General features: G+C 41.7%; 2 protein-coding genes across 13 annotated transcripts in view; one reads left to right on the top strand and one right to left on the bottom strand.

The window, feature by feature from the left end:
• LOC139555969 (contactin-4-like) overlaps positions 1-3,109 on the top strand; it is a 255,013-nt gene extending 251,904 nt beyond the window's left edge. For all 3 annotated transcript variants that reach the window (XM_071369404.1, XM_071369411.1, XM_071369394.1), the window contains exons 22-23: positions 88-256; positions 686-3,109. In XM_071369404.1, the coding sequence (XP_071225505.1) occupies positions 88-256; positions 686-777 (261 nt within the window). In that variant the 3' untranslated portion in view covers positions 778-3,109. The remainder of the gene's footprint in view (positions 1-87; positions 257-685) is intronic.
• A 412-nt stretch (positions 3,110-3,521) lies between these two features.
• The window catches only part of LOC139555925 (band 4.1-like protein 1), a 171,333-nt gene continuing 149,158 nt past the window's right edge, over positions 3,522-25,696 (bottom strand). For 8 of the 10 annotated variants that reach the window (XM_071369328.1, XM_071369383.1, XM_071369309.1 and 5 more), the window contains 9 exons: positions 23,055-23,105; positions 22,193-22,537; positions 20,914-21,045; positions 18,653-18,733; positions 17,117-17,188; positions 16,283-16,378; positions 12,285-12,365; positions 9,064-9,180; positions 3,522-7,049 (listed from right to left, as the gene is read on the bottom strand). In XM_071369328.1, the coding sequence (XP_071225429.1) occupies positions 7,044-7,049; positions 9,064-9,180; positions 12,285-12,365; positions 16,283-16,378; positions 17,117-17,188; positions 18,653-18,733; positions 20,914-21,045; positions 22,193-22,537; positions 23,055-23,105 (981 nt within the window). In that variant the 3' untranslated portion in view covers positions 3,522-7,043. Of the gene's footprint in view, positions 7,050-9,063; positions 9,181-11,256; positions 11,400-12,284; positions 12,366-16,282; positions 16,379-17,116; positions 17,189-18,652; positions 18,734-20,913; positions 21,046-22,192; positions 22,538-23,054; positions 23,106-25,696 lie in introns of those variants that run through there. The other 2 variants (XR_011671043.1, XM_071369356.1) reach the window with 2 other exon arrangements.

Genomic DNA, 25,696 nt, shown 5'->3' with positions numbered 1-25,696 from the left:
AGCATTGACTACAATGATTTTGTTAGAAATAGTGCCTGTTGTCATGGTTTCTCCCGGTGACCTTTTACCTGTGTGGTCCGTCCCTAGGTGCTCTACAAGCGTAACCGACACAGCCGCCCTAGTGTCATGGAAACCAACACGACGTCGGTGGAGCTCTCCCTGCCTATGAATGAGGAGTACTTCATCCAGATCAAACCATTTGGGGAGGGAGGAGAGGGGAGCAGTAGCAGACAGATCACCATCCCCAGAATACCAGGTCAGTCAATAGTGGACTGCTCCCTCACACTTCAATGATCTCAATGGTGTTGCTTAGAGCTATTGCCAATACTGGTTTATTGTCATGACTAGGGACCTGAATTTTTTGTGGCCCTAAGCCATGACTTCAAAAGGAACAGATAGAGTGGGGACGATTTGGTACACACACAAAATCTAATCAGGCCAGGATTCAATATGATCGCGGGAACATTGCCTTTAAAAAGTGGATAGCTGACAAAGCGCGATCGGATTGAATCCTGGCCTAAATACATTTTGTATTCAGAAATGTATGTAAATATGCCCAAGGTTTGATCACCAAAGCATGTAATAGCACAAAAAGCCTTCAACAATGAATTGCCAACTAGGCTGCTTGTCTTTTTATGCGTAAACGGACAGACTAACAAAGCCCATTTATTTTCATGTTTTTCAGGTCCCAATGCAATTGGCTCGGCGACCAAGGTCTCTACTTTATCAGCCCTCAGTACAATAGCATTGTCTTTCACAGCGCGAACATCGTTATGACAAAGCCTTATGACAAAGCGAACATTGCATCTGATGCGGAGGCATCTCAACAACGGAACACAAACACCCTCCGTCTGGTGTAACTAGATCCATTCATTTAGGTTTTAGAGGCAGGAGGACGAGCAACGTTGGAAAAAGTCATTGAGATGAGAAGGAGAGAAAGGGCCCCGCTTTCAACATCCCGCCGGCCGGCGAGAACAGGAAATCCACCGATGTCTTGACTCTGTTGTTACCAAAGCAGCTTTCATTAAAATGTCTTATATGCATCTTTTGTATGATATGTCTAGCTTTTATAGATTTATTTTGAAACCAATTCATAATTAGTCTGGGCTTTTTAGAAAAGGCAAGGTTGAGTGGAGTTCAGTGTATGCCCATACTTACTTACAGATACATTTTTTAAGTTTTCAGTTTGTTGGAAAGAGCACTTTTGTTGTCTAAAATGAAGAGCATTTTCTGGTCAAAAATAAACCTGTAACTGTGGTTTCATGTCAAACAAAGACCATAATTCAGTCTTCTTAGGAATTGTTACCACTGAAATTATGTGTGTATTGCTAACTATTTTTTATATATTTTATTTTATTACTCCATAAAACATTGCACTGATGCCTGAGGAAAAATTTGACTTAACAAAAATGTGACATTATGTTAAAGGATGAGAGTGACTTTATTCACCCTCACTGGTTTGAAGTCCCATCTTCCGCAGGTTCCTCAACCTTGACCATTTAATTGCACTGGTGACTGGACCCTCATATGGCTGTCTATTTTTTTATTTTATTTTTTTTTTTTTTTTTACCGTTATTTTACCAGGTAAGTTGACTGAGAACACGTTCTCATTTGCAGCAACGAACTGGGGAATAGTTACAGGGGAGAGGAGGGGGATGAATGAGCCAATTGTAAACTGGGGATTATTAGGTGACCGTGATGGTTGAGGGCCAGATTGGGAATCCATTCTATCTCATCCTCTCAGTTAGCCATGTGTCTACTCTGTAGCTATTCTATTCAACCTCTGTTAGCCGTATGTCTACTCTGTAGCTATTCTATTCATCCTCTCAGTTAGCCATGTGTCTACTCTGTAGCTATTCTATCTCATCCTCTCAGTTAGCCATGTGTCTACTCTGTAGCTATTCTATTCATCCTCTCAGTTAGCCATGTGTCTACTCTGTAGCTATTCTATTCATCCTCTCAGTTAGCCATGTGTCTACTCTGTAGCTATTCTATTCAACCTCTGTTAGCCGTATGTCTACTCTGTAGCTATTCTATTCAACCTCTGTTAGCCGTATGTCTACTCTGTAGCTATTCTATTCATCCTCTCAGTTAGCCATGTGTCTACTCTGTAGCTATTCTATTCTTTGCCTTGTGTGTGCCTCATCATATGTTCAAAACCCTCAGGTCCTTAAAGAGCCTTAAACTTATATATATCAACAACTATTAGAAACCTAGATGTCTGTTATACAGGTGCTGTATGATGTGTAGCTACACACTGCACCAATAGACAGGTTGTAGGGGTTTGAGTTATTACCATCCAATGTATATTCCTATGGTCATTCTTAGGGCCAAGTTATGTAGTCAAGAAAATCTCCTTGTCCTAGTTATATATTATAGTTAGGGCCAGGGTTTTTTCCTGACCCTGTGACCTCGCCAGGAAAATCTCCTGGCTCTTGTCATTCTGTATGAAGGAGTGGTGTGTTTCAACAGCATGGTGCTGTTCAGTATGGTTTAAGGGCAACGTGGGAAGCCTGGGACATTTTAGTGGGTTCACTGACTGCATCCTTACTAAAAGACAAATGCTGCTGATGATCCTTTCCTTTCCCATAGTCTTCTGATGCTGTTTGAAACTGGTACAGTACATTACGTATGTAGCTTGTAGTCCAGTGAAGAAGTTAAAAGTGCAGGTAGTTTGTAGTACTTTCAAAGGGAAGTTTAGGCAGGAATCATGCATCGAGAAATGTGTAATATACTTTTTTGTACACTTCAGATCATTTATATACAATGAAAACCTTTCTAAAGAGCTGATTAACTTGGTTTTTATGTAATAACACAAACGTTTCATACAGTAGCTAAATGTCGCTTAGCATGAATGTGTTTGCCCTTTTCTGTACATCTGCTAACTGACTGAATGGCTTGAGACCACGCAAAGAGAGCAGGTTTGTGCATCTCTACCCGTTAAACCACTATGTCTGGGCTTCTGTCTCAGACAGGTATGTCATCCTGTAGGCTTACACCCTTTGGGATTTACCAGTACAACTATCCATTTACTCCATGTCAAGTTCTGTTTTTTTGCTGTTTGTTTATACTGTGTTATTGAATAAAGTTTATTGATTTATAGAAGTGAGTGAAATTCAATGGATTTATTTCTCTATGCTTATTCAATGTACTGTAATCTGTATTCATTATCTTGTAATTCACCATGAATCCACTAGGTAGTGCCCCATGCTTAATTTTGAGATATCCAGTGACAGTCAAAATGTTCAAAATAAGAAGAAAATATAAATTGCCACTTGGCAGTAATAAGGTAGATCAATAACCATTTGAATTGATATCTTAATTTGAGGATACTGATGATTATACTCAATAGAATGTTATACTACTGTAATCTTATTCCCAATTGCAATTCCGGTAAGAGCCACAAGATAGCAATGCAGGATACTAAACAAATGAAATGTACTGTGCTTACAGTCTCAAGACCTTTATCTGTTTTCACATCTTGCAGCATATGTCTTCATCATGAAATTGCAGAGACAATGTGAATCGCACTGAGACATTTATTTATGTATGTTTTCAATTTAAACTGAATGCAAATACAGCAAACACACAGCACCACACACTTGGGGAATGAAGAGCAAAGGGTTGAGGTGAATTGAAGTACGGGAAGAGGAAGAGTGGAACGGATAGTGCTTCACGTGAGTCTATGGAATCAGCCACTCATAGTAGTTCTGTGCTATTAGGCCTTGTTTGTAATCTTTCTGCTCTTCAATGGATTTTACTTCCAATTATTATTATTCATACCACTGAATGAGTGTGTCATAGCTTATCAATAGTATTGCCCAATCCTTATATGGGACATTAATGAGCAGGTAAAGAGACTCCAACCGGCACACACTTTTGACAGTAAAGGTGATGTCATCCAGGGCTCCAGAAGAGGTCGAGACCTCACCACATGGAGAGTGGATGGCTGAAATGTCAGTAGATCACATGTAGACAAAATAATAAATTCCATGGTTTCCAGTGGCGGTGAATCCAACAGTAAGGCACCCATCATCAGTATAACCATTGCACTGTATTAGACCGTACAAGTAGTCTGCAGTCTTAACATCGCACATTTGTTAATCCTCTATTATGAAATCAGCACAACTTCATCCCACTCTTCCAGTATATTTGTAATTATATGCACACATAGAAGTATTTATGTTCATTTGCATACAATATGACTCCCACCCTTTAAAACAGCACATCAGCTTTACTTCTTTCTCAATGTCTATACAGCAAGTCACCATTTTGAGAGTTGTGTGTCCAATATAGCAACACCACACACTTCTAACAATATCGTTGCTGCCTATCACCGCAAGCAAGTGCCTAAACAACAATCCAGTGTCATTTGACCAGATAAAATGAAATAAAATATACAAAAGAACTGTTGAGACTGTCTGTTTCACAGAGACAACTCTACAGCAGGTAAGACAAAGTCCAAGGGATCCCCTCTGTTTTCTTCAGGGTGAAGTGAGAGTGGAGTAGTTTTGACAAGCACGGTGACAAAGCCACGGAGACTCCGTGTGGATGAGCTCAACTTCTAGTCTCAACTCCATCTTGGAACATTTTGGTAATAATTTTTATATGCATGACAGTTCACAGTTTTCTCCTTTAAGTAGACTGATAATGGATAATAGCATCAGGTGGCTACAGAGAGACAATTATTGCAAGTCTCACAGGCAGTTAAAAATTGACTGCTGTAATTAATTAATATCACAAGGGAGATGATTAGCGCAGATCGACACTCCAAAAAATGAATCTGGTTATCCTCAGTTATGTTTCATAGTTAGTCCACATAGGGAACAATGCATAGTATGTAAATTCAACAGTTTGTTCCAGCATCGTTTTTTATTTCTCAAACTGACTGGTGTATATTCAGCAGTTCAGCATAGCTTAAGAGGATATTATGCAGAGAGTATTTACGAACATGTACACGCTTAGAAAAAAAGATGCCATCTAGAACCTAAAAGTGTTTTTTTGGCTGTCCCCATAAGAGAACCCTTTGAAGAACCCTTTTTGGTTTCAGGTAAGAACACTTTTGGTTCCAGGTAGAACCTTCTCGGGTTCCATGTAGAATCCTTTCAAAAGAGGGTTCTACATGGAACCCAAAAGGGTTCTACCTGGAACCAAAAAGGGTGTTCCTATGGGGACAGCCGAAGAACCCTTTTTTCTAAGAGTGTATACAAGGTTAAGCCAGGCAGGGTTATGGAGGCATTGCTTGCTGTTCTGGAACAGAAAAGGGGTTCCAACTGTTCTGGTTCACCTCCTGTCTAACTATCCAAGAGGATGGAGTTTGGGCTTAAACTTGTCACTTTAAGAATCCAGGCTTTGTCTGTGAGGGTACAGAAAAAGTAATCACACGCTTATACTTTTTAGGGAAGGAAAAAAACACATTCACCACCACTCTTATAAATACAAACGTAGAACTCATACAACATGACAAAGACAACTCAAGTAAGATTTTTTTTTAAACATATCCTCACATTTCATAAAATAATTTGAAACTTTAAATGAAAAGCGTTCATTTTGCTTTAAGAGTCCTACTATGGCTTTGTCTCAAATGACAACCTTTTCCCAGTAGAGTGTACTAATTTTGGCTAAAGTAGTGCACTACATGGTGAATGGGGTGTGATTTGACTTTTGACCTACATGACCAGCGTTTTAGACTGAAATTATAACAGCAGGACGAAGGAAGGAGAACATGATGAGGAGAGTGGGGGGGGATTCTGTTTGTTGTTAGCCGGAGAACGACAGTCAGAGCCTATAGAAGTAGTATACCCTGAATGCTAAGCGGAGTCCCAACTCATAGTCTCTTGATGTTGTAGAAGTGTCTGTCCACGTATTCCTTCAGTTGACTCTCCTATCGGTATAGTCCCATCAGCTTTGGTTGACATGCAGTGTCTACACATTGCAGAAGTATATTCCACAGAATCTTTCAGATATAGATTTGTCTGAATGTTCTGCCATCTTGACCACTTCCTGTGGACGTCTGTTCCTAGACAGGTCCGTATCGTATCGTTCATTACCTCAACTATGTAGAACCATGCATGTGAGTATGAGAAGCTAATCGATACATTAATTGTATTTATTTCTTAAACAAGCAAACACTGGACTTTAAATTGGATTATTCTATTGTTACAAATGTTTAAAAAGCTAGTAAGACAGCTGTTTAATATATGTGTAATATATGTGTTTAATACACTGGTGACAACAAGCGTTAAAGGCTAGCCATCCCCACTGGCCCCTGCAGAGCACCCCTCCCCCAACCCCCTCTCCTCACACTCCACTCACTCCATTCCCGATCCCCATGCTTCATGCATGATGTCAGCACTGAGCAGGCATCGCCATGGTGACCATATATGAGAGCAATTTTGAAGATTGGGCTATTATTGACTTCCTGGCGAATAAATTACCAGTAGTTACAGGTAAGTCAATGTGTTCTGGGGAAAGGTTGATCTGATTTAAATCAAGGTGGATTACATCCTCATCACTAATCATTTAATTGAACTACACTGATCAAGGGTGATGAACCGTTAACATGTCATTATGTTTGTACATGTACAGTCTGTCTGGGGGTGTAGAATACCAGAACCACCATATTGATCTCTCACAGATCCCATGGCTAAACATGGGGCAACACATATTAGCCCTATTCCTGCCATATTCTTTACAAGTCAGACCTCTTGGGGAGATAAACACTGCAGTCTATTTCTCAGATTTGTGAGAACGGTCATGTTCTAAAAATCCCAGGGAAAAGGGAATTTCCCAGAGGAAGAGGGGTTGGGTGGGGTGGGTCAGAGGCGGCGTCACAGTCGGTTTTGGTTAAAGGGACAGGAGAGGAGGCATATTGTGTTGTAGAGGAGACAGGGATTGTTTCAGGGAGAGCAGTCGGTCTGTTGTATTGTAGTATACACTGTGGGCAGGTTGCTGTAGCCCTCTTGCGGCGTTGGCAGGGTCAGGGAGATGATGGGAGGATCAGGTCATTTCCTGTCCCCACTCCCAGGAACCACTATGAGCGATCAGGACTGAAACAGAGAGAAAGCAACAGACAGCTCTGTGAAACAGACTGACACCAGTGGGATAAACAAGATGTTTTTAATAACATGACATATCTAAAGCCAACATTGAGGGAAAAAAGTATTTGATACCCTGCTGATTTTGTACGTTTGCCCACTGACAAAGAAATGATCAGTCTGTAATTTTAATGGTAGGTTTATTTGAACAGTGAGAGACAGAATATCAACAAAAAAATCCAGAAAAACGCATGTCAAAAATGTTATAAATTGATTTGCATTTTAATGAGGGAAATAAGTATTTGACCCCTCTGCAAAACATGACTTAGTACTTGGTGGCAAAACCCTTGTTGGCAATCACAGAGGTCAGACGTTTCTTGTAGTTGGCCACCAGGTTTGCACACATCTCAAGAGGGATTTTGTCCCACTCCTCTTTGCAGATCTTCTCCAAGTCATTAAGGTTTCGAGGCTGACGTTTGGCAACTCGAACCTTCAGCTCCCTCCACAGATTTTCTATGGGATTAAGGTCTGGAGACTGGCTAGGCCACTCCAGGACCTTAATGTGCTTCTTCTTGAGCCACTCCTTTGTTGCCTTGGCCGTGTGTTTTGGGTCATTGTCATGCTGAAATACCCATCCACGACCCATTTTCAATACCCCGGCTGAGGGAAGGAGATTTTCACCCAAGATTTGACGGTACATGGCCCCGTCCATCGTCCCTTTGATGCGGTGAAGTTGTCCTGTCCCCTTAGCAGAAAAACACCCCCAAAGCATAATGTTTCCACCTCCATGTTTGACGGTGGGGATGGTTTCTTGGGGTCATAGGCAGCATTCCTCCTCCTCCAAACACGGCAAGTTGAGTTGATTCCAAAGAACTCCATTTTGGTCTCATCTGACCACAACACTTTCACCCAGTTGTCCTCTGAATCATTCAGATGTTCATTGGCAAACTTCAGACGGGCATGTATATGTGCTTTCTTGAGCAGGGGGACCTTGCGGGCGCTGCAAGATTTCAGTCCTTCACGGCGTAGTGTGTTACCAATTGTTTTCTTGGTGACTATGGTCCCAGCTGCCTTGAGATCATTGACAAGATCCTCCTGTGTAGTTCTGGGCTGATTCCTCACCGTTCTCATGATCATTGCAACTCCACGAGGTGAGATCTTGCATGGAGCCCCAGGCCGAGGGAGATTGACAGTTCTTTTGTGTTTCTTCCATTTGCGAATAATCGCACCAACTGTTGTCACCTTCTCACCAAGCTGCTTGGCAATGGTCTTGTAGCCCATTCCAGCCTTGTGTAAACAAACAAAGACAAACACACACACACACACACACACACACACACACACACACACACACACACACACACACACACACACACACACACACACACACACACACACACACACACACACACACACACACACACACACACACACACACACACACACACACACACACACACACACACACACACACAGGCTGATGTTGAATTACATTGAATTCTACTTTTTTATATTGTCTCTCATTCCTACCTTCAAAAGACAATATATCCACAGGAAAGTATAATTACATCTACTTTTCAAAGTGCTGGTAGTGCGTTCAGATTTCAATTACCTGAAGCGGGTGCAGGAGATGCATGCATACTTGCCTAGCTAGTCCCCGTGTTTACATGGTCCTGCACATGCTTCAGGTGATAGGAATCTGAACACATTATCAACGCTTTGAAAAGTTGATGTAATTATATTGTCTCACATTCCTAGCGCCAGAAGGACCAACCCAAGGACAACCGGTAAAGTAAGTTAAAATATTTTATTCAACATTCTGGCTTGTAGAGGTTGTGAGAGGAAACTTTCAAATGCTAATTTCTGCCTAACGTAGAATTTAATGTAATTCAACATAGGGTTTCCAGGCAAACATACACATACAGTACAGACACAAACACACACTCTCTAAATCACTATCTCTACTTATTGAGGCAATATACTATGGTGTCATGACAGTGATGTTTACATGCAGCTCTGTACGTACCTCAGATGTCCTATGTTGCTCCTCAGTGGGAGACTCTGTTTCCCTGACAACCACTGCTTTTGTCACAAGCATGTCAGGGTGTTGCTGCTTGGCCTCTTGTATCGCCATCGCAAGGGCCTGTGTGACAAAGGTCGCAGTTCACATTAATGGACAATATTAATTTGCAATCAACAATATTAGTGTATTTGAGTGTCATGAAAGACTCCTTACAATGTATTATAACAGTATTATCACCCAGTAATGGCTTGCAAACTATTACAGACTACAAAGGGAAGCACAGCCGAGAGCTGCCCAGTTACACGAGCCTACCAGATGAGCTAAATTACTTCTATGCTCGCATCGAGGCAAGTAACACTGAAACATGCATGACAGCATTAGCTGTTCCGGACGACTGTGTGATCACGACCTCTCTGCAGCCGATGTGAGTAAGACCTTTAAACAGGTCAACATTCACAAGGCCGCAGGGCCAGACAGATTGCCAGGACGTGTACTCCTTACATGAGCTGACCAACTGGCAAGTGTCTTCACTGACATTTTTAACCTCTCCCTGTCCGAGTCTGTAAAACCAACATGTTTCAAGCAGACCAACATAGTCCCTGTGCCCAAGAACACTAAGGTAACCTGCATAAATGACTACCGACCCATAGCACTCAAAGCGATGAAGAGCTTTGAAAAGCTGGTCATGGCTTACATCAACACCATTATCCCAGAAACCCTAGCCCCACACCAATTTGCATACTGCCCTAACAGATCCACAGATGATGCAATCTCTATTGCACTCCACAGTGCCCTTTCACACCTGGACAAAAGGAACACTTATGTGAGAATGCTATTCACTGACTACAGCTCAGCATTCAACACCATAGTGCCCTCAAAGCTCATCACTAAGCTAAGGACCCTGGGACTAAACACCTCCCTCTGCAACGGGATCCTGGACTTCCTGACGGGCAGCCCCCAGGTGGTAAGGGTAGGTAACAATACATCCTCCACGCTGATCCTCAAGACGGGGGCCCATCAGGGGTGCGTGGTCAGCCCCCTCCTGTACTCCTTGTTCACTCATGACTGCACGGCCAGGCATGACTCCAACACCATCATTAAGTTTGCCGATGACACAACAGTGGTAGGCCTGATCACCGACAACAACGAGACAGCCTATAGGGAGGAGGTGTGGTGCCAGGACAACAACCTCTCCCTCAACGTGATCAAGACAAATTAAATGATTGTGTACTACAGGAAAAGGAGGACCGAGCACGCCCCCATTCTCATCGACGGGGCTGTAGTGGAGCAGGTTGTGAGCTTCAAGTTCCTTGGTGTCCACATCACAAACAAACTAATTCAAAAAAAGAGTGCACGACCAAACCTATTCCCGTCAGGAGACTGAAAAGGTTTGGCATGGGTCCTCAGATCCTCAAAAGGTGCACCATCGAGAGCATCCTGACTGGTTGCATCACTGCCTGGTAAGGCAACTACTCAGCCTCTGACCGCAATGCACTACAGAGGGTGGTGCGTACGGCCCAGTACATCACTGGGGCCAAGCTTCCTGCCATCCAGGACCTCTATACCAGGCAGTGCTAGAGGACGGCCCTAAAAATTGTCAAAGACTGCAGCCACCCTAGTCACAGACTGTTCTTTCAACTACAGCATGGCAAGCAGTACCGGAGCACCAAGTCTAGGTCCAAGGGGCTTCTAAACAGCTTCCACCCCCAAGCCATACGTCTTCTGAACATCTAATCAAATGGCTACCCAGACTATTTGCATTGTCCCCCCAAACACTTTTACGCTGCTGCTACTCTCTGTTATTATCTATGCATAGTCTCTTTAATAACTCTACCTACAGTTGAAGTCGGAAGTTTACATACACTTAGGTTGCAATCATTAAAACTTGTTTTTCAACCACTCCACAAATTTCTTGTAAAACAAACTATAGTTTCGGCAAGTCGGTTAGGACATCTACTTTGTGCATGACACAAGTAATTTTTCCCAACAATTGTTTACAGACAGATTATTTCACTTATAATCCATTGTATCACAATTCCAGTGGGTCAGAAGTTTACATACACTAAGTTGACTGTGCCTTTAAAACGCTTGGAAAATTCCAGAAAATTATGTCATGGCTTTAGAAGCTTCTGATAGGCAAATTGACATCATTTGAGTTAATTGGAGGTGTACCTGTGGATGTATTTCAAGGCCTACCTTCAAACTCAGTGCCTCTTTGCTTGAAATCATGGGAAAATCAAAAGAAATCAGCCAAGACCTCAGAAAAAACATTGTAGACCTCCACAAGTCTGGTTCATCCTTGGGAGCAATTTCCAAACGCCTGAAGGTACCACGTTCATCTGTACAAACAATAGTACGCAAGTATAAACACCATGGGACCACGCAGCCGTCCTACCGCTCAGGAAGGAGACGCATTCTGTCTCCTAGAGATGAACATACTTTGGTGCGAAAAGTGCAAATCAATCCCAGAACAACAGCAAAGGACCTTGTGAAGATGCTGGAGGAAACAGGTACAAAAGTATCTATATCCACAGTAAAACGAGTCCTATATTGACATAACCTAAAGGCAAGGAAGAAGCCACTGCTCCAAAACTGCCATAAAAAAAGCCAGACTAGGGTTTGCAACTGCACATGGGGACAAAGATCGTACTTTTTTGGTCAAGGCTACCCGAAACGTTTGACACAAGTTAAACAATTTATAGGTAATGCTACCAAATACTAATTGAGTGTATGTAAACTTCTGACCCACTGGGAATGTGATGAAAGAAATAAAAGCTTAAATAAATAATTCTCTCTACTATTATTCTGACATTTCACATTCTTAAAATAAAATAAAATTGTGATCCTAACTGACCTAAGACAGGGAATTTTTACTAGGATTAAATGTCAGGAATTGTGAAAAACTGAGTTTAAATGTATTTGGCTAAGGTGTATGTAAACTTCCGACTTCAACTGTACATGTACATACTACCTCAATTACCTTGACTAACCGGTGCCCCCGCAAATTGACTCTGTACCGGTACCCCCTGTATATAGCCTCGCTATTGTTATTTTACTGCTGCTCTAAATTATTTGTTACTTTTATTCTTATTCTTTTTTTTTGTTGGATTTTTTAAAACTGCATTGTTGGTTAAGGTCTTGTAAGTAAGCATTTCACTGTAAGGTGAAACACCTGTTGTATTTGGCGCATGTGACAAATAACATTTGATTTGATTTTGACTCACCTGATGTTGGTCCACGTCATCATCTCCTGTGATGATGATCCTTTTCTCAATCCTGGTCTCGGAGTAGCCACCTTTCACTGTCTAAAACACAATACACACACGTCCATTCAACAACAGCTGAACAACAATCTACAGATCAGATAATTAATGTGACCTTTCATAGCTCAATAATGTAGAAATAGACTATTAAAGTTGCACTATGCTGAAATCACTCTGCCATTGGTTGCTAAAACTCGAATAATTTGCTAAATTTCAGTTTATGTGACAAAATATGCTAGTGTAGCGTAGAGAATCATTGTACAATCTAAACCACTGTGACACACAGTACCAGTCAAAAGTTTGGACACACCTACTCATTCAAGGGATTTTCTTTATATTTACTCATTTCTACATTGTAGAATAATAGTGAAGACATCAAAACCATGAAATAACACATATGGAATCATGTAGTAACCAAAAAAGTGTTCAACAAATCAAAATATGTTTTACATTTAAGATTCTTCAAAGTAGCCACACTTTGCCTTGATAAGAGCTTTGCAAACTCTTGGCATTCTCTCAACCAGCGTCATGAGGTAGTCACCTGGAATGCATTTCAATGAACAGGTGTGCCTTGTTAAAAGTTAATTTGTGAAATTTCTTTCCTTCTTAATGTGCTTCAGCCAATCAGTTGTGTTGTGACAAGGAAGGGGTGGTATACAGAAGATAGCCCTATTTGGTAAAAGACCAAGTCCATATTAAGGCAAGAACAGCTCAAATAAGCTAAGAGAAATGACAGTCCGCCATTACGTTAAGACATGAAGGTCAGTCAATGCGGAAAAATTCAAGAACTTTTAAAGTTTCTTCAAGTGCAGTCGCAAAAACCATCAAGCGCTATGATGAAACTGGCTCTCATGAGGACCGCCAAAGGAAAGGAGAAAGTTACCTCTGCTGCAGAGGATAAGTTCATTAGAAATTACCAGCCTTAAGAAATCGGCAATTAACTGCACCTCAGATTGCAGCCCAAATAAATGCTTTGGTCTGTCCTTTGGTCTGATGAGTCCAAATTTGCGATTTTTGGTTCCAACCGCCGTGTCTTTGTGAGACATTGAGTAGGTGAACGGATGATCTCCACATGTGTGGTTCCCACCGTGAAGCATGGAGGAGGTGGTGTGATGGTGTGGGGGTGCTTTGCTGGTGACGCTGTCAGTGATTTATTTATAATTCACGGCACACTTAACCAGCATGGCTACCACAGCATTCTGCAGCGATATGCCATCCCATCTGGTTTGCACTTAGTGGGACTATCATTTGCTTTTCAACAGGATAATGACCCAAAACACACCTCCAGGCTGTGTAAGGGCTATTTGACCAAAAATGAGAGCGATGGAGCGCTGCATCAGATGACCTGGCCTCCACAATCACCCGACCTCAAACCAAATGAGATAGTTTGGGATGAGTTGGACCGCAGAGTGAAGGAAAAGCAGCCAACAAGTGTTCAGCATATGTGGGAACTCCTTCAAGACTGATGGTTAAAGCATTCCTCATGAAGCTGGTTGAGAGAATGACACGAGTGTGCAAAGCTGTCATCAAGGCAATGGGTGGCTACTTTGAAGAATCTAAAATCTAAAAAATATTTGGATTTGTTTTTTTTTTGGTTACTACACGATTCCATATGTGTTATTTCATAGTTTCGATGTCTTCACTATTATTATACAATGTAGAAAATAGTCAAAATAAATAAAAACCCTTGAATGAGTACGTGTGTTCAATCTTTTGACTAGTACTGTATTTTATCCATAACCCAAAATATTGTATTTCCAGCTGTTTGAAGCTGATGTACAAAACCAAAAGTTAAACACATAAAAACAAAACATGAGAAAGGGAGGCATAGAAATAGCGCACATAGTACAGATCTAGAGCGTCTTTGATATATTTTTACAGTTGAAGTCGGAAGTTTACATACACCTTAGCCAAATACAGCCAAATACAGTTTTTCGCAATTCCTGACATTTAATCCTAGTAAAAATTCCCTGTCTTAGGTCAGTTAGGATCACCACTTTATTTTAAGATTGTGAAATGTCAGAATAATAGTTGAGAGAATTATTTATTTAAGCTTTTATTTCTTTCATCACATTCCCAGTGGGTCAGAAGTTTAAATACGCATAATTAGTATTTGGTAGCATTGCCTTTAAATCGGGTAGCCTTCCACAAGCTTCCCACAATATGTTGGGTGAATTTTGGCCCATTCCTCCTGACAGAGCTGGTGTAACTGTTACGCTCGTCGTTTGAATGAGGAGACCAAGGTGCAGCGTGGTAGGCGAACATCTTACTTTTATTAAAATGAACACCGAAAAACAACAAAATACAAAACAATCGTAAAGTTCTGCAGGCTACACAGCAACTATACAAAATCAAGATCCCACAAACTAAGGTGGAAAAAAGGCTGCCTAAGTATGATCCCCAATCAGAGACAACGATAGACAGCTGCCTCTGATTGGGAACCATACCAGGCCAACATAGAAATACAACATAGATTGCCCACCCTAGTCACATTCTGACCTATCCAAATAGAGAATAAAAAGGCTCTCTAAAGTCAGGGCGTGACAGTAACGGAGTCAGGTTTGTAGGCCTCCTTGTAAGCACACACTTTTTCAGTTCTGCCCACAACTTTTCTATAGGATTGAGGTCAGGGCTTTGTGATTGCCACTCCAATACCTTGACTTTGTTGTCCTTAAGCCATTTTGCCACAACTTTGGAAGTATGCTTGGGATCATTGTCCATTTGGAAGACCCATTTGCAACCAAGCTTAACTTCCTGACTGATGTCTTGAGATGTTGCTTCAATATATCCACATAATTTTCTTTCCTCATGATGCCATCTATTTTGTGAAGTGCACCAGTCCCCCCTGCAGCAAAGCACCCCCACAACATGATGCTGCCACCTCCGTGCTTCACAGTTGGGATGGTGTTCTTCGGCTTGCAAGCCTCCCCCTTTTTCCTCCAAACATAACAATGGTCATTATGGCCAAACAGTTCTATTTTTGTTTCATCAGACCAGAGGACTTTCTCAAAAAAGTACGATCTTTGTCCCCATGTGCAGTTGCAAACCGTAGTCTGGCTTTTTTATGGCGGTCCTTGCTGAGCGGCCTTTCAGGTTATGTCGATATAGGACTCAATTTACTGTGGATATAGATACTTTTGTACCTGTTTCCTCCAGCATCTTCACAAGGTCCTTTGCTGTTGTTCCATGATTGATTTGCACTTTGGGCACCAAGGTACGTTCATCTCTAGGAGACAGAACACGTCTCCTTCCTGAGCGGTATGCCGGCTGCGTGGTCCCATGGTGTTTATACTTGCGTACTATTGTTTGTTCAGATGAACGTGGTACCTTCAGGCATTTGGAAATTGCTCCCAATGATGAACCAGACTTGTGGAGGTCTACAATTATTTTTCTGAGGTCTTGGATGATTTCTTTAGATTTTCCCATGATGTCAATTAAAGAGGCACTGAGTTTGAAGGTGGGCCTTGAAATACATCCACAGGTACACCTCCAATTGACTCAAATGTTGTCAATTAGCCTATCAGAAGCTTCTAAAGCCATGACATCATTTTCTGGAATTTTCCAAGCTGTTTAAAGGCACAGTCAACTTAGTGTATGTAAACTTCTGACCCAATGGAATTGTGATACAGTGAATTATAAGTGAAATAATCTGTCTGTAAACTATTGTTGGAAAAATTACTTGTGTCATGCACAAAGTAGATGTCCTAACCGACTTGCCAAAACTATAGTTTGTTAACAAGAAATTTGTGGAGTGGTTGAAAAACTAGTTTTAATGACTCCAACCTAAGTGTATGTAAACTTCCGACTTCAACTGTAAGTAGAATGATAGATCTATAACTCACATTTCTATGTGAATTTGGTTGCCCCAAAAGTTAAATATTGCCATTTTCAGTAATGTCAAGTCCCATCAACAATTATTTTATATTTTTAAAGGGCGGAAATGAGACAGGAGGAGTTACCTTGGTAACTTGAGTTGTGGTTGCCGAGGTGACGTTGTCAGTGGTGACATTCAGGGGGGACTCTTTAGCCTCTCTCCCCAGGGTGCCTGCCTTTACCTGCAGCATTGTTATTAGGAGGAAGAAGGGTCAGTTTCATTATAAGCACAGCTGCTTCAAACACTGACACACACACATATTTTTGGGGGGACAGAGTTACCCTGGGCTGAGCTCCATCATCTTACTTGTACAAAGAGGAGTAGAATAGAAAGGATATGAGTACAAACCCCAAACACTAACCTTAAAACGGTAATACATTGTACTTAAAGCAGTAACCATTACCCTAACCCTAGCCAAAACCCTAACGCTAACCCGGCCTAACCCTAGCTTCATGTCTACAACCTAGCTCAACCCTAACCCTAGTCATAACTCTAATCTTAGATTATATTCGATATTTCTTTAATGTCTGATTTACACAGATATTTGCTTCGCGTACAACAAAATACACTGCAATACAGTGAGAGACATGGCATAGGCCAGATATAACACTAAACATACAAATCTTGGTATAACCTAACCCTAGCTTTATGTCCAACCCTGGCTAAACCCTTACCCCTCCAAATAGGGCTCCCCACATCTGAATTCCCAATTTAATTCAGGCACAGACACAGACACACACAAACTATGTTGCTGGTTCTAGTCCAGTCAAAATACAACTGAATCTTTTCCCACCTCTCTCTCAATAAATCAACAGCTACATTGGGGCCATGCTGTGTTCTGCCATACTGTAGGACAGTAATATAGTCCGTCTATTGATTGAGGGGAGGGGGTGGATGGTGAGGTGAACTAGGTACTTACAGGGGAGCAATTTTCTTTACTAGGGAGAGGAGCCTCCTTCCTACTGCCAACTCCCTGGTTCTGGTTCTGGTTCTGGGATGAAGAGAGGGAGGAGAGGAAATGTCACATGGATGAAGGGATGAAGTCATCATGCTCATGCAGACTAAACTGATCAGGCAGAAGAGCAATGTGTCCATATGGGGACATACAGTCCTCAAGCCTGACCGTAGGGAATCAGAAGCAAGGTATTAGGATGAACCTATAAGCCAAGTTATAAACCAATAGGCAGCCAAGCAAAAGTGTAGCATAACCACTTACATTTTCAATTTGAGTCATTTAGCAGACGCTCTTATACAGAGCAATTTACAGGAGCATTTAGAGTTATGTGCCTTGCTCAAGGGCACAACGACAGATTTCTGACCTAGTCGGCTCGGAAATTCGGTTACTGGCCCAACGTTCTTAAGCGATAGGCTACCTGCCGCCCTACAGAAGTATGGTATCAACATGGTTATGTACCAACTATTGAAGTTCAACTCAACAGATCCTCCTGTCATTATCAAAACAGCATGTTTGTTGGCACTGTGATACAAATTGGAGTTAATTGAAACATTAAAGTGGCAATCAGCAGTTGAACAATACCAAAGTCTTCTGCCTTGGTTCTGTTTCGGTAAAAAGCTGATGGATGGAGCTGGAGAAATGTAACCACTCTCAAATACATAGACAGAGCATTGGATGCATGATATGAACATGATTGTTTTAACCATGTTTTGAGACTATATAGTGTTTGTTTACATTTACCAAATTTACCAACATTGGCGTAAAACAAGCTTATATTTGGAGTTCTGGTGGGGTACAACAGTTGAACTAAGCTCATGAGGCATTTATAAGTTACATTCTTCAAGAATCAATGGGTACATATCATTAATTTATAAGTCCAAAAATGAATGTAGCAATTGCAGATTGCCCCTTTAAGTGTCATAGACAACACAAGCCAATTATAGGGTAGCAGTATGATATAAACTAAAGAGCTATGCATGGTTGAGAAGGCGGGAGAAGTCTTAATTTTAACAAGCTTATTTTAAAAGGATGTGCATGCAAATATTGTGAGTCAATATCATATCAAGGCAGAAAACGAAACAATCTGGCCACAATCTGGTTAAATATACTCTCTAAACTTGCAGCCCATTATTTGCACATGCAAAACATGTAATGGCAGATTAGAGAGATTCTCTATACCCTTATCCCCCATGAGCACAATAATTACACCAGTCCAGTTCCAGTTGCAGCCCATTATTACACCAGTCCAGTTGCAGCCCATTATTTGCACATGCAAAACATGTAATGGCAGATTAGAGAGATTCTCTATACCCTTATCCCCCATGAGCACAATAATTACACCAGTCCAGTTCCAGTCAAATCCATCATGGGAAGTTAATGAGTGTGCGGTTCAGAGAGAAGGGTCGAGAATGTACAGCAGAAAATCAGACTGCAGCCAGAGCAAGCGTAGCATAGCCTTCCAGCCTTTCTGCTGTTGTCAAGAGAGGGACTGACACATACCAGGTCTCCCTCTGGTGGCTGAGCCACATCAGTGCTGCTGGAGACCTTAGTGTCATTACAGTTGACGGCAGTCTCCATTTGCTGTAGATACACACACACACACACACACACAAACACTACTGTATCGTGGCTTACTACAAATCAAGAGCACATCTGCCCAAGAGGCTCTACACCATATAAATATCCATCTGTTATCTATTAGACTATCCACCTATTCTAGACATTCTATTTCCATGCTTAGCACGTCTTTCACTGAGAAGTAAAATTGTTGACTTGAGTTTCCACTTCAAAGGCACCCTCTCCAGATCACTGACACAGCTCATCCTCATCATTAGATGAATGGCACACCAGAGAGGCACTAATTACATTTTAATCAGGCACCTGTTGGGGCTGCCACTGCTTCTTGCTCAGACTCTAGAGATGAATGGAACTCCCGCATTCTTTCATCATTCTCGTTCATTTCCTGTCAATACTTTAATCCCTCCATAATGATGCAATTATGTCATTGTGGTTGTGAGAATAAGGCACTCAGTCTAATCAAGATCTGCAGAGATATGACGAGAAAAAGGCTAATATATATTAGGCTATACCATAGACTCAGGGCTGGAGTTAAGTACAGGCCTTAGGGGGCCTGCCCTAACATACCTCCTGGCCCGCCCTACCGTACCTCCTTGCCCATCCAAATAAAATATTCAAATATTGATCATTTATTTAACCGAGACCCGCGCCAACAGAATGACCCATCATTGTCAGACAAAGCATCCGAACAAACGAAACAGAGCTTCTCTGTCTCAGTATGTGTAGCCCATGTATCTGATGCTGTCTGGACTAGAAGAGTATGGCATGACATTCTCTTTTTTGCCAGACCGCATCAGATACATCAGGCTACAAATTGTAAGACAGGAGGGGCGCTATTTCAACACTGTCGTTATTAGAATCTTAATATCACAAATTGAACTGGTGATATTGACAATTTTTTATATAGTTTACCCCGTTGCCCCTCCTTCTCCCGATAGTTGAAGATGCCGTGCCCATTTGAAAATCAACCCGATAATTTCCTTGAAAGTGAACCTAAACTATTTTTTATTTTACCTTTATTTAACTTGGCAAGTCAGTTAAGAACAAATTATTATTTTCAATGACGGCCTCGGAACAGTGGGTTAACTGCCTTGTTCAGGGGCAGAACGACAGATATTTACCTTGTCAGCTCAGAGATTCGATCTTGCAACCTTTCGGGTTACTAGTCCAATTCTCTTCAACCTAAACTATACTGAAACTAATTTTACACATATAACAACAGATGAAATAAATGAAGTAGGCTAAAGTATGATGAGGGAGAATGGATGAGTTGATGAGCGAGGGGAAGCAACGACGCACAATTATGTAATCACTTATTGTGAATGAAGAACAGGGCAGGCCATTATATTGTATTGATCTATTCTAATTATAATCTCAAAATGGTATGTACTCTATCAGTCTACTCTGGCCTACTTGGAGTACACATTGAGAGCTTGCATAATTTACAAATGGCAAGAAGACCAAGACGAATGGATGCACTCGTTAGCGTTGTCCATGGTTTTCGTTGCCATTGTAAATTACACAAGCTCTGAATGTGTTTTCCAAGTCTGCCAGAGTAGACTGATAGAGTATATACCATTTTGAATGAAAATTACTCCAATGATGGGGAAGAAATGAATCATGATGACATCTCTGATGAGTTTTCTTATGATTCTGAACCTCAACCTGAACCTACACCTCCGAAGCCTAAGTGCAAAAAAAGACAGAACTGTGTGCACTGAGCAGGTGCCGTGAAAAAAAAAAGATTTGTTCTGGCGCCTGCCTCGGCCGGATGTATACATAAATGGATATAGGCTACACCTTTTTAAATGACAAAAATACCAAACTAAATGGCAGATTGATGGGGTCAAAATGACTCGATAATGGTCCTACTATTGTCTTATTCACTACATGTTTTCATTTCCTGCTCAAGATCATTTCAGACATGTTTTGTTCAAACAATTTAGACCTCTCTGCTACATTTGATCATTAGTTTGCACCTTCATTAGTATGCACCCTTATTAGTATGCACTAGCACAGCACTGAAAGTAGATCTGTTTGTGTTTTAGCCAACTCCTCCGTCGTGTTTGTTGGCAGAGGACTTGGCTGGAGCACAAACAGATGAGACTACTGTACCAGGCGGAATCATCCACCAAACACAGGGGACAGATGTGAGTCCATGGACATAGCCTGATGTAGTATACCTGCTCTGACATGTCCATGATGTTGGTGTTGGTGACCTCTGACCCATTGGTGTGTGTCTCCATCTTGGCGTCGGCCTTCCTCAGCATCTGGGCAGCGCTAACAGCACTGGGGTCTTTCCTGGCTACTGGGGGCTGCAGCAGGGTGAGACAGACAGGTACAGTGAGACTACGTAGATAGAGAACAATAGAATGTCTCTGGTCTAACTTCATCAATATTCCCTGACAGTAAAAAAACTGTCAACAAATGGCCTGAAATTGACCCCCAAAATGTGTTGTTTTTATAGGTTTCTATAATGGGAAGCATTCTGGGTTGCTGAATGACTTTTGAGACACATGAAAATCCATCAGATGATCAAATTGACATGGTCAAAACATGTCTGAGTACGGTATATTCTGTAAAATACGTGCTGGCTTCAACATGGTACTGAACATGCTTATCCTTAGGTCAACTACAATACATTTACTATTCAAAGATTACAATACTTTTCAAACAGACAATGAAACAATACAAGTATGCCCATACTACAGTATCAATTGGTGATTGTATATAACTTAGACCAAACATTCAGTAAAGAAAGCATGATTGACAATGGAAGGGAAAATACAAGGAAACATACACATTGCACAATAATCTAAAGCAAAAAACAGCAGAAGCAAATGGATAAAAAACATGGATAAACCATAGGAAAATGAATAGAAAACATGGATAAACCATAGGAAAATGAATAGAAAACATGGATAAACCATAAGGAAAATGAATAAAAAACATGGATAAACCATAAGGAAAATGAATAGAAAACATGGATAAACCATAAGGAAAATGAATAGAAAACATGGATAAACCATAAGGAAAATGAATAAAAAACATGGATAAACCATAAGGAAAATGAATAGAAAACATGGATAAACCATAAGGAAAATGAATAGAAAACATGGATAAACCATAAGGAAAATGAATAAAAAACATGGATAAACCATAAGGAAAATGAATAGAAAACATGGATAAACCATAGGAAAATGAATAGAAAACATGGATAAACCATAGGAAAATGAATATAAAAACAGCAGAAGCAAATGGATAAAATTATTTTATAATTTTATAACCTGAAAGTTAAAACATTGACAAAAAATAACCCAAATGGTAACTGAAAATGGTCCAACAGAAAAGGTGACAGGTGATTTAATTTATAAGGGCAGGCGTCCCTAGCATGGCAGTTCCGGCCTTTAGAAGCATAGAGTTGCAATGATCATGGATGGGGTACAGTATGTCTGTGTCTACCTCATGGTGCACAGGAGGCATCTCCTCTACAGGGGACATGTCATGGGAGACCATGAGACGGGCTGAATAGAACCTGGAGGTCTCCTCAAAGTCGTCCCGGCCCACCTCGGGCAGCCGCTCCCCCAGCTTAGACATGCTCTTGGAGAACTCCTCCACGCCCGTGTGGAGGTCCATGATGACGGTGAAGTCCACCTCAGCTTCCAGGCTGGACGTGGAGCTGACCGTCATGCTGGAGCACTTCCTCTCGATGCCCAAGTGGGTCTCTTTCATGCAGACCACAGTGTCACGCTCGTGATCCTCCTCCGAGGCGGAGCCTGGCCGAGGCCTCCTCTCCCAGGGTTCCCTCTGGGTGAGAGAGGGGATTACACAAAGATGGCAGTCACAACACAGGGCCAGTCTAGCAGTTGCTCAGGGCAGGGAGTGACCATGAAAGGGGTGAAGATGATGATGATGATGATGATGATGATGATGACAGGAGATAAATGATCCTCTGGAAGTAAATATGTCTCCTGGGGGTGTGTAGAAGTATTCATGTAGGATCTTTGCTCAAGGCCATTATACAGTACATGTTACACATGCATACATGATCATAAAAACGTTATCTTCTCTGGGCACGCAATTTGTTACACATAGTATTGACTTATATGGAGGAGAGAAGAGATGAATGGGGAAGCATTACAGGCAGGAATTTAGCGGAGGGTAAACGACTGTGGCATAGTCACGGTTCAGCCTCTGTCATATGGGCAGCATGCATAGAGATACCCATGGATGACTGTGAGGGAGACTGATCTATCACAAGAGAGAACAGTGCAAAAGTGGGAACATGGGGAGGCATATGGTTAAATTCATTATGTAAAGTGACCTTGGCATCATCTACTGTATCTTCATAGACGGCGGGAGTGGAGAGTGGCTCCTGCAAAGGGAGAGCAGAGGAACAGAGAGAGCAGAGGAAGAGAGAAAGCAGAGGAAGAGAGAGAGCAGAGGAAGAGAGAGAGCAGAGGAAGAGAGAGAACAGAGGAACAGAGAGAGCAGAGGAAGAGAGAGAACAGAGAAAGCAGAGGAAGAGAGAGAGCAGAGGAAGAGAGAGAACAGAGGAACAGAGAGAGCAGAGGAAGAGAGATAACAGAGGAAGAGAGAAAGCAGAGGAAGAGAGAGAGCAGAGGAAGAGAGAGAACAGAGGAACAGAGAGAGCAGAGGAAGAGAGAGAACAGAGGAAGAGAGAAAGCAGAGGAAGAGAGAGAACAGAGGAACAGAGAGAGCAGAGGAAGAGAGAGCAGAGGAAGAGAGAGAACAGAGGAAGAGAGAAAGCAGAGGAAGAGAGAGAGCAGAGGAAGAGAGAGAACAGAGGAACAGAGAAAGCAGAGGAAGAGAGAGAGCAGAGGAAGAGAAAGAGCAGAGGAAGAGAGAAAGCAGAGGAAGAGAGAGAGCAGAGGAAGAGAGAAAGCAGAGGAAGAGAGAGAACAGAGGAACAGAGAAAGCAGAGGAAGAGAGAGAGCAGAGGAAGAGAGAAAGCAGAGGAAGAGAGAGAGCAGAGGAAGAGAGAAAGCAGAGGAAGAGAGAAAGCAGAGGAAGAGAGAAAGCAGAGGAAGAGAGAGAGCAGAGGAAGAGAGAAAGCAGAGGAAGAGAGAGAGCAAAGGAAGAGAGAGAACAGAGGAACAGAGAGAGCAGAGGAAGAGAGAGAACAGAGGAACAGAGGAACAGAGAGAACAGCCAGAGGTTAGTCCAAGCTGGAGAGACAGACTACTACGATCTTAGAAAAAAAGGTTCTAAAAGGGCTGTCCTCATAGGATAACCTTTTCTGGTTCCAAGTAGAACCCCTTTGGGTTCCATGTAAAACCCTGTGTGGAAAGGGTTCTGGATGGAACCCAACACGGTTCTGCCTGGAACCAAAAAGGGTTCTTCAAAGGGTTCTCCTATGGGGACAGCCGAAGCACCTTTATATCTAAGAGTGTAGACATCAGTATAGAGACTGGGTTTCTACTAACAGACCATAAGAACAACAGAACAGTACGGTTCTAGCACAGAAGGGGAGTCCCCTCCCCCCCTTCCATTATTTCATGAGTACAGAAAACAAGTAAGCTTACTACCAGTTTGGACAAGAGAAATTAACCCAAGGGTTGGGCTCAATTCGAATTGAAGGTAGTCAATTCAGGAAGTGGTTTGAATTTAAAATTCAGAAATGGAAAACCTTTTGAAATAAATAGCCTCTACTTTTCCATTTATTGAGATGTCATTGAAAATAAATGCCATTGAATTGTAATTTTAGTTTACTTCCTGATTTCACTGCCTTCTATTCGAAATGAGCAAAACCCTGAAGAACCCACCAGGTAAAGCCAGTTATCCTGGTTTGAATTAGTATAAACTAGAGTGTCATACAGAATGTATTACAGACAGGTTGTAAGATATGATAGTATAGAGGAGCCATAGTAGCATCGCAAAAGCCAATCATTGGCCAAGGACAGACTCAGAGAATGCTGCAAACCACACAGACTGAATTGTTTTATGAGGCTCAAATGTTCAAATGGCCAAAGAATGGCGTTTGGTTTCAATGACATCAAAGGCGGTTTTGGAGGTAAAAGTAAGCAGCTGTATTATGATTTAATGACATGTTTGGAAGCCCATTCTGGTTTTGCACAACCAGTATACAGAACGGATGGTGCTCTCACATGCTGTTTTCACTTTTTGGGTGGGGCAGCTCACAAAGTGATCTCACACCTCTTTCCATACCTGGTCGTGCCAATGTGTCCATGACCTAGACTCAGATGAAAGACTTAAAAGTATTTAAGCTGTCAGGTCCGAGGCCTAATGTTAAATTATTTCACTGCCAAATACGTGCAAGCTCCTAATAATACAACCTGTAAAATGAACGTGGCGACATCTCTTACTGATAGCTAGTCTGTCTGTGAAGGTACAGCAGCCTGGGCATTGCTGTTGGACAGCTTGTTTCCTGCCTCTTTCTTCACAGTCTGTGTGGGTTCTTTGCTTTACAAGAAAGCATTATAGCATCCAACGTGTGATCCTTGTAAAGCATTTGATCTGGTTTTTAAATAATCATCCCCCAATAAGGTACTGTAAGCCACATTTAGCTCAATGCTCATGTCATTCATTTTCATGTTAATGAAGTTGATCATTTGAAATAACATGTCAAATCACAAACTATTTTTTCATCTACATGACATTACGCAAACTACTGAGTTGGTGTCATATGTGACTTATTATAACAAGTATCCATGAGGTCAGGAGATGAATGGTCGGCATTTGATGGATGAGCATATCTGTAGCATATAGTGCCTTTATGGGTGATAATGACACGCTTCTTTCATTTCCTCACACAGATCCTGTCACAGTCAATTGAGCTGTAAAACATGTATGAAACCATGTCTGAAGTCCATGCCTTCCTCCACATGTCAGCTTGGAAACAGCATGGAAGAGAAGTGCAAAAAAAACTCAGAGCCATGGCAATATGCAAAACCCTTTGTTTCCTTGCAACCCTCTGCAAAAGAG

This window comes from Salvelinus alpinus, chromosome 2 (genome assembly GCF_045679555.1).
Source record: "Salvelinus alpinus chromosome 2, SLU_Salpinus.1, whole genome shotgun sequence".
Taxonomy (NCBI): domain Eukaryota; kingdom Metazoa; phylum Chordata; class Actinopteri; order Salmoniformes; family Salmonidae; genus Salvelinus; species Salvelinus alpinus.
The sequence above is the reverse complement of the archived record's forward strand: the minus strand, read 5'-3'. Positions and strand labels throughout refer to the sequence as shown.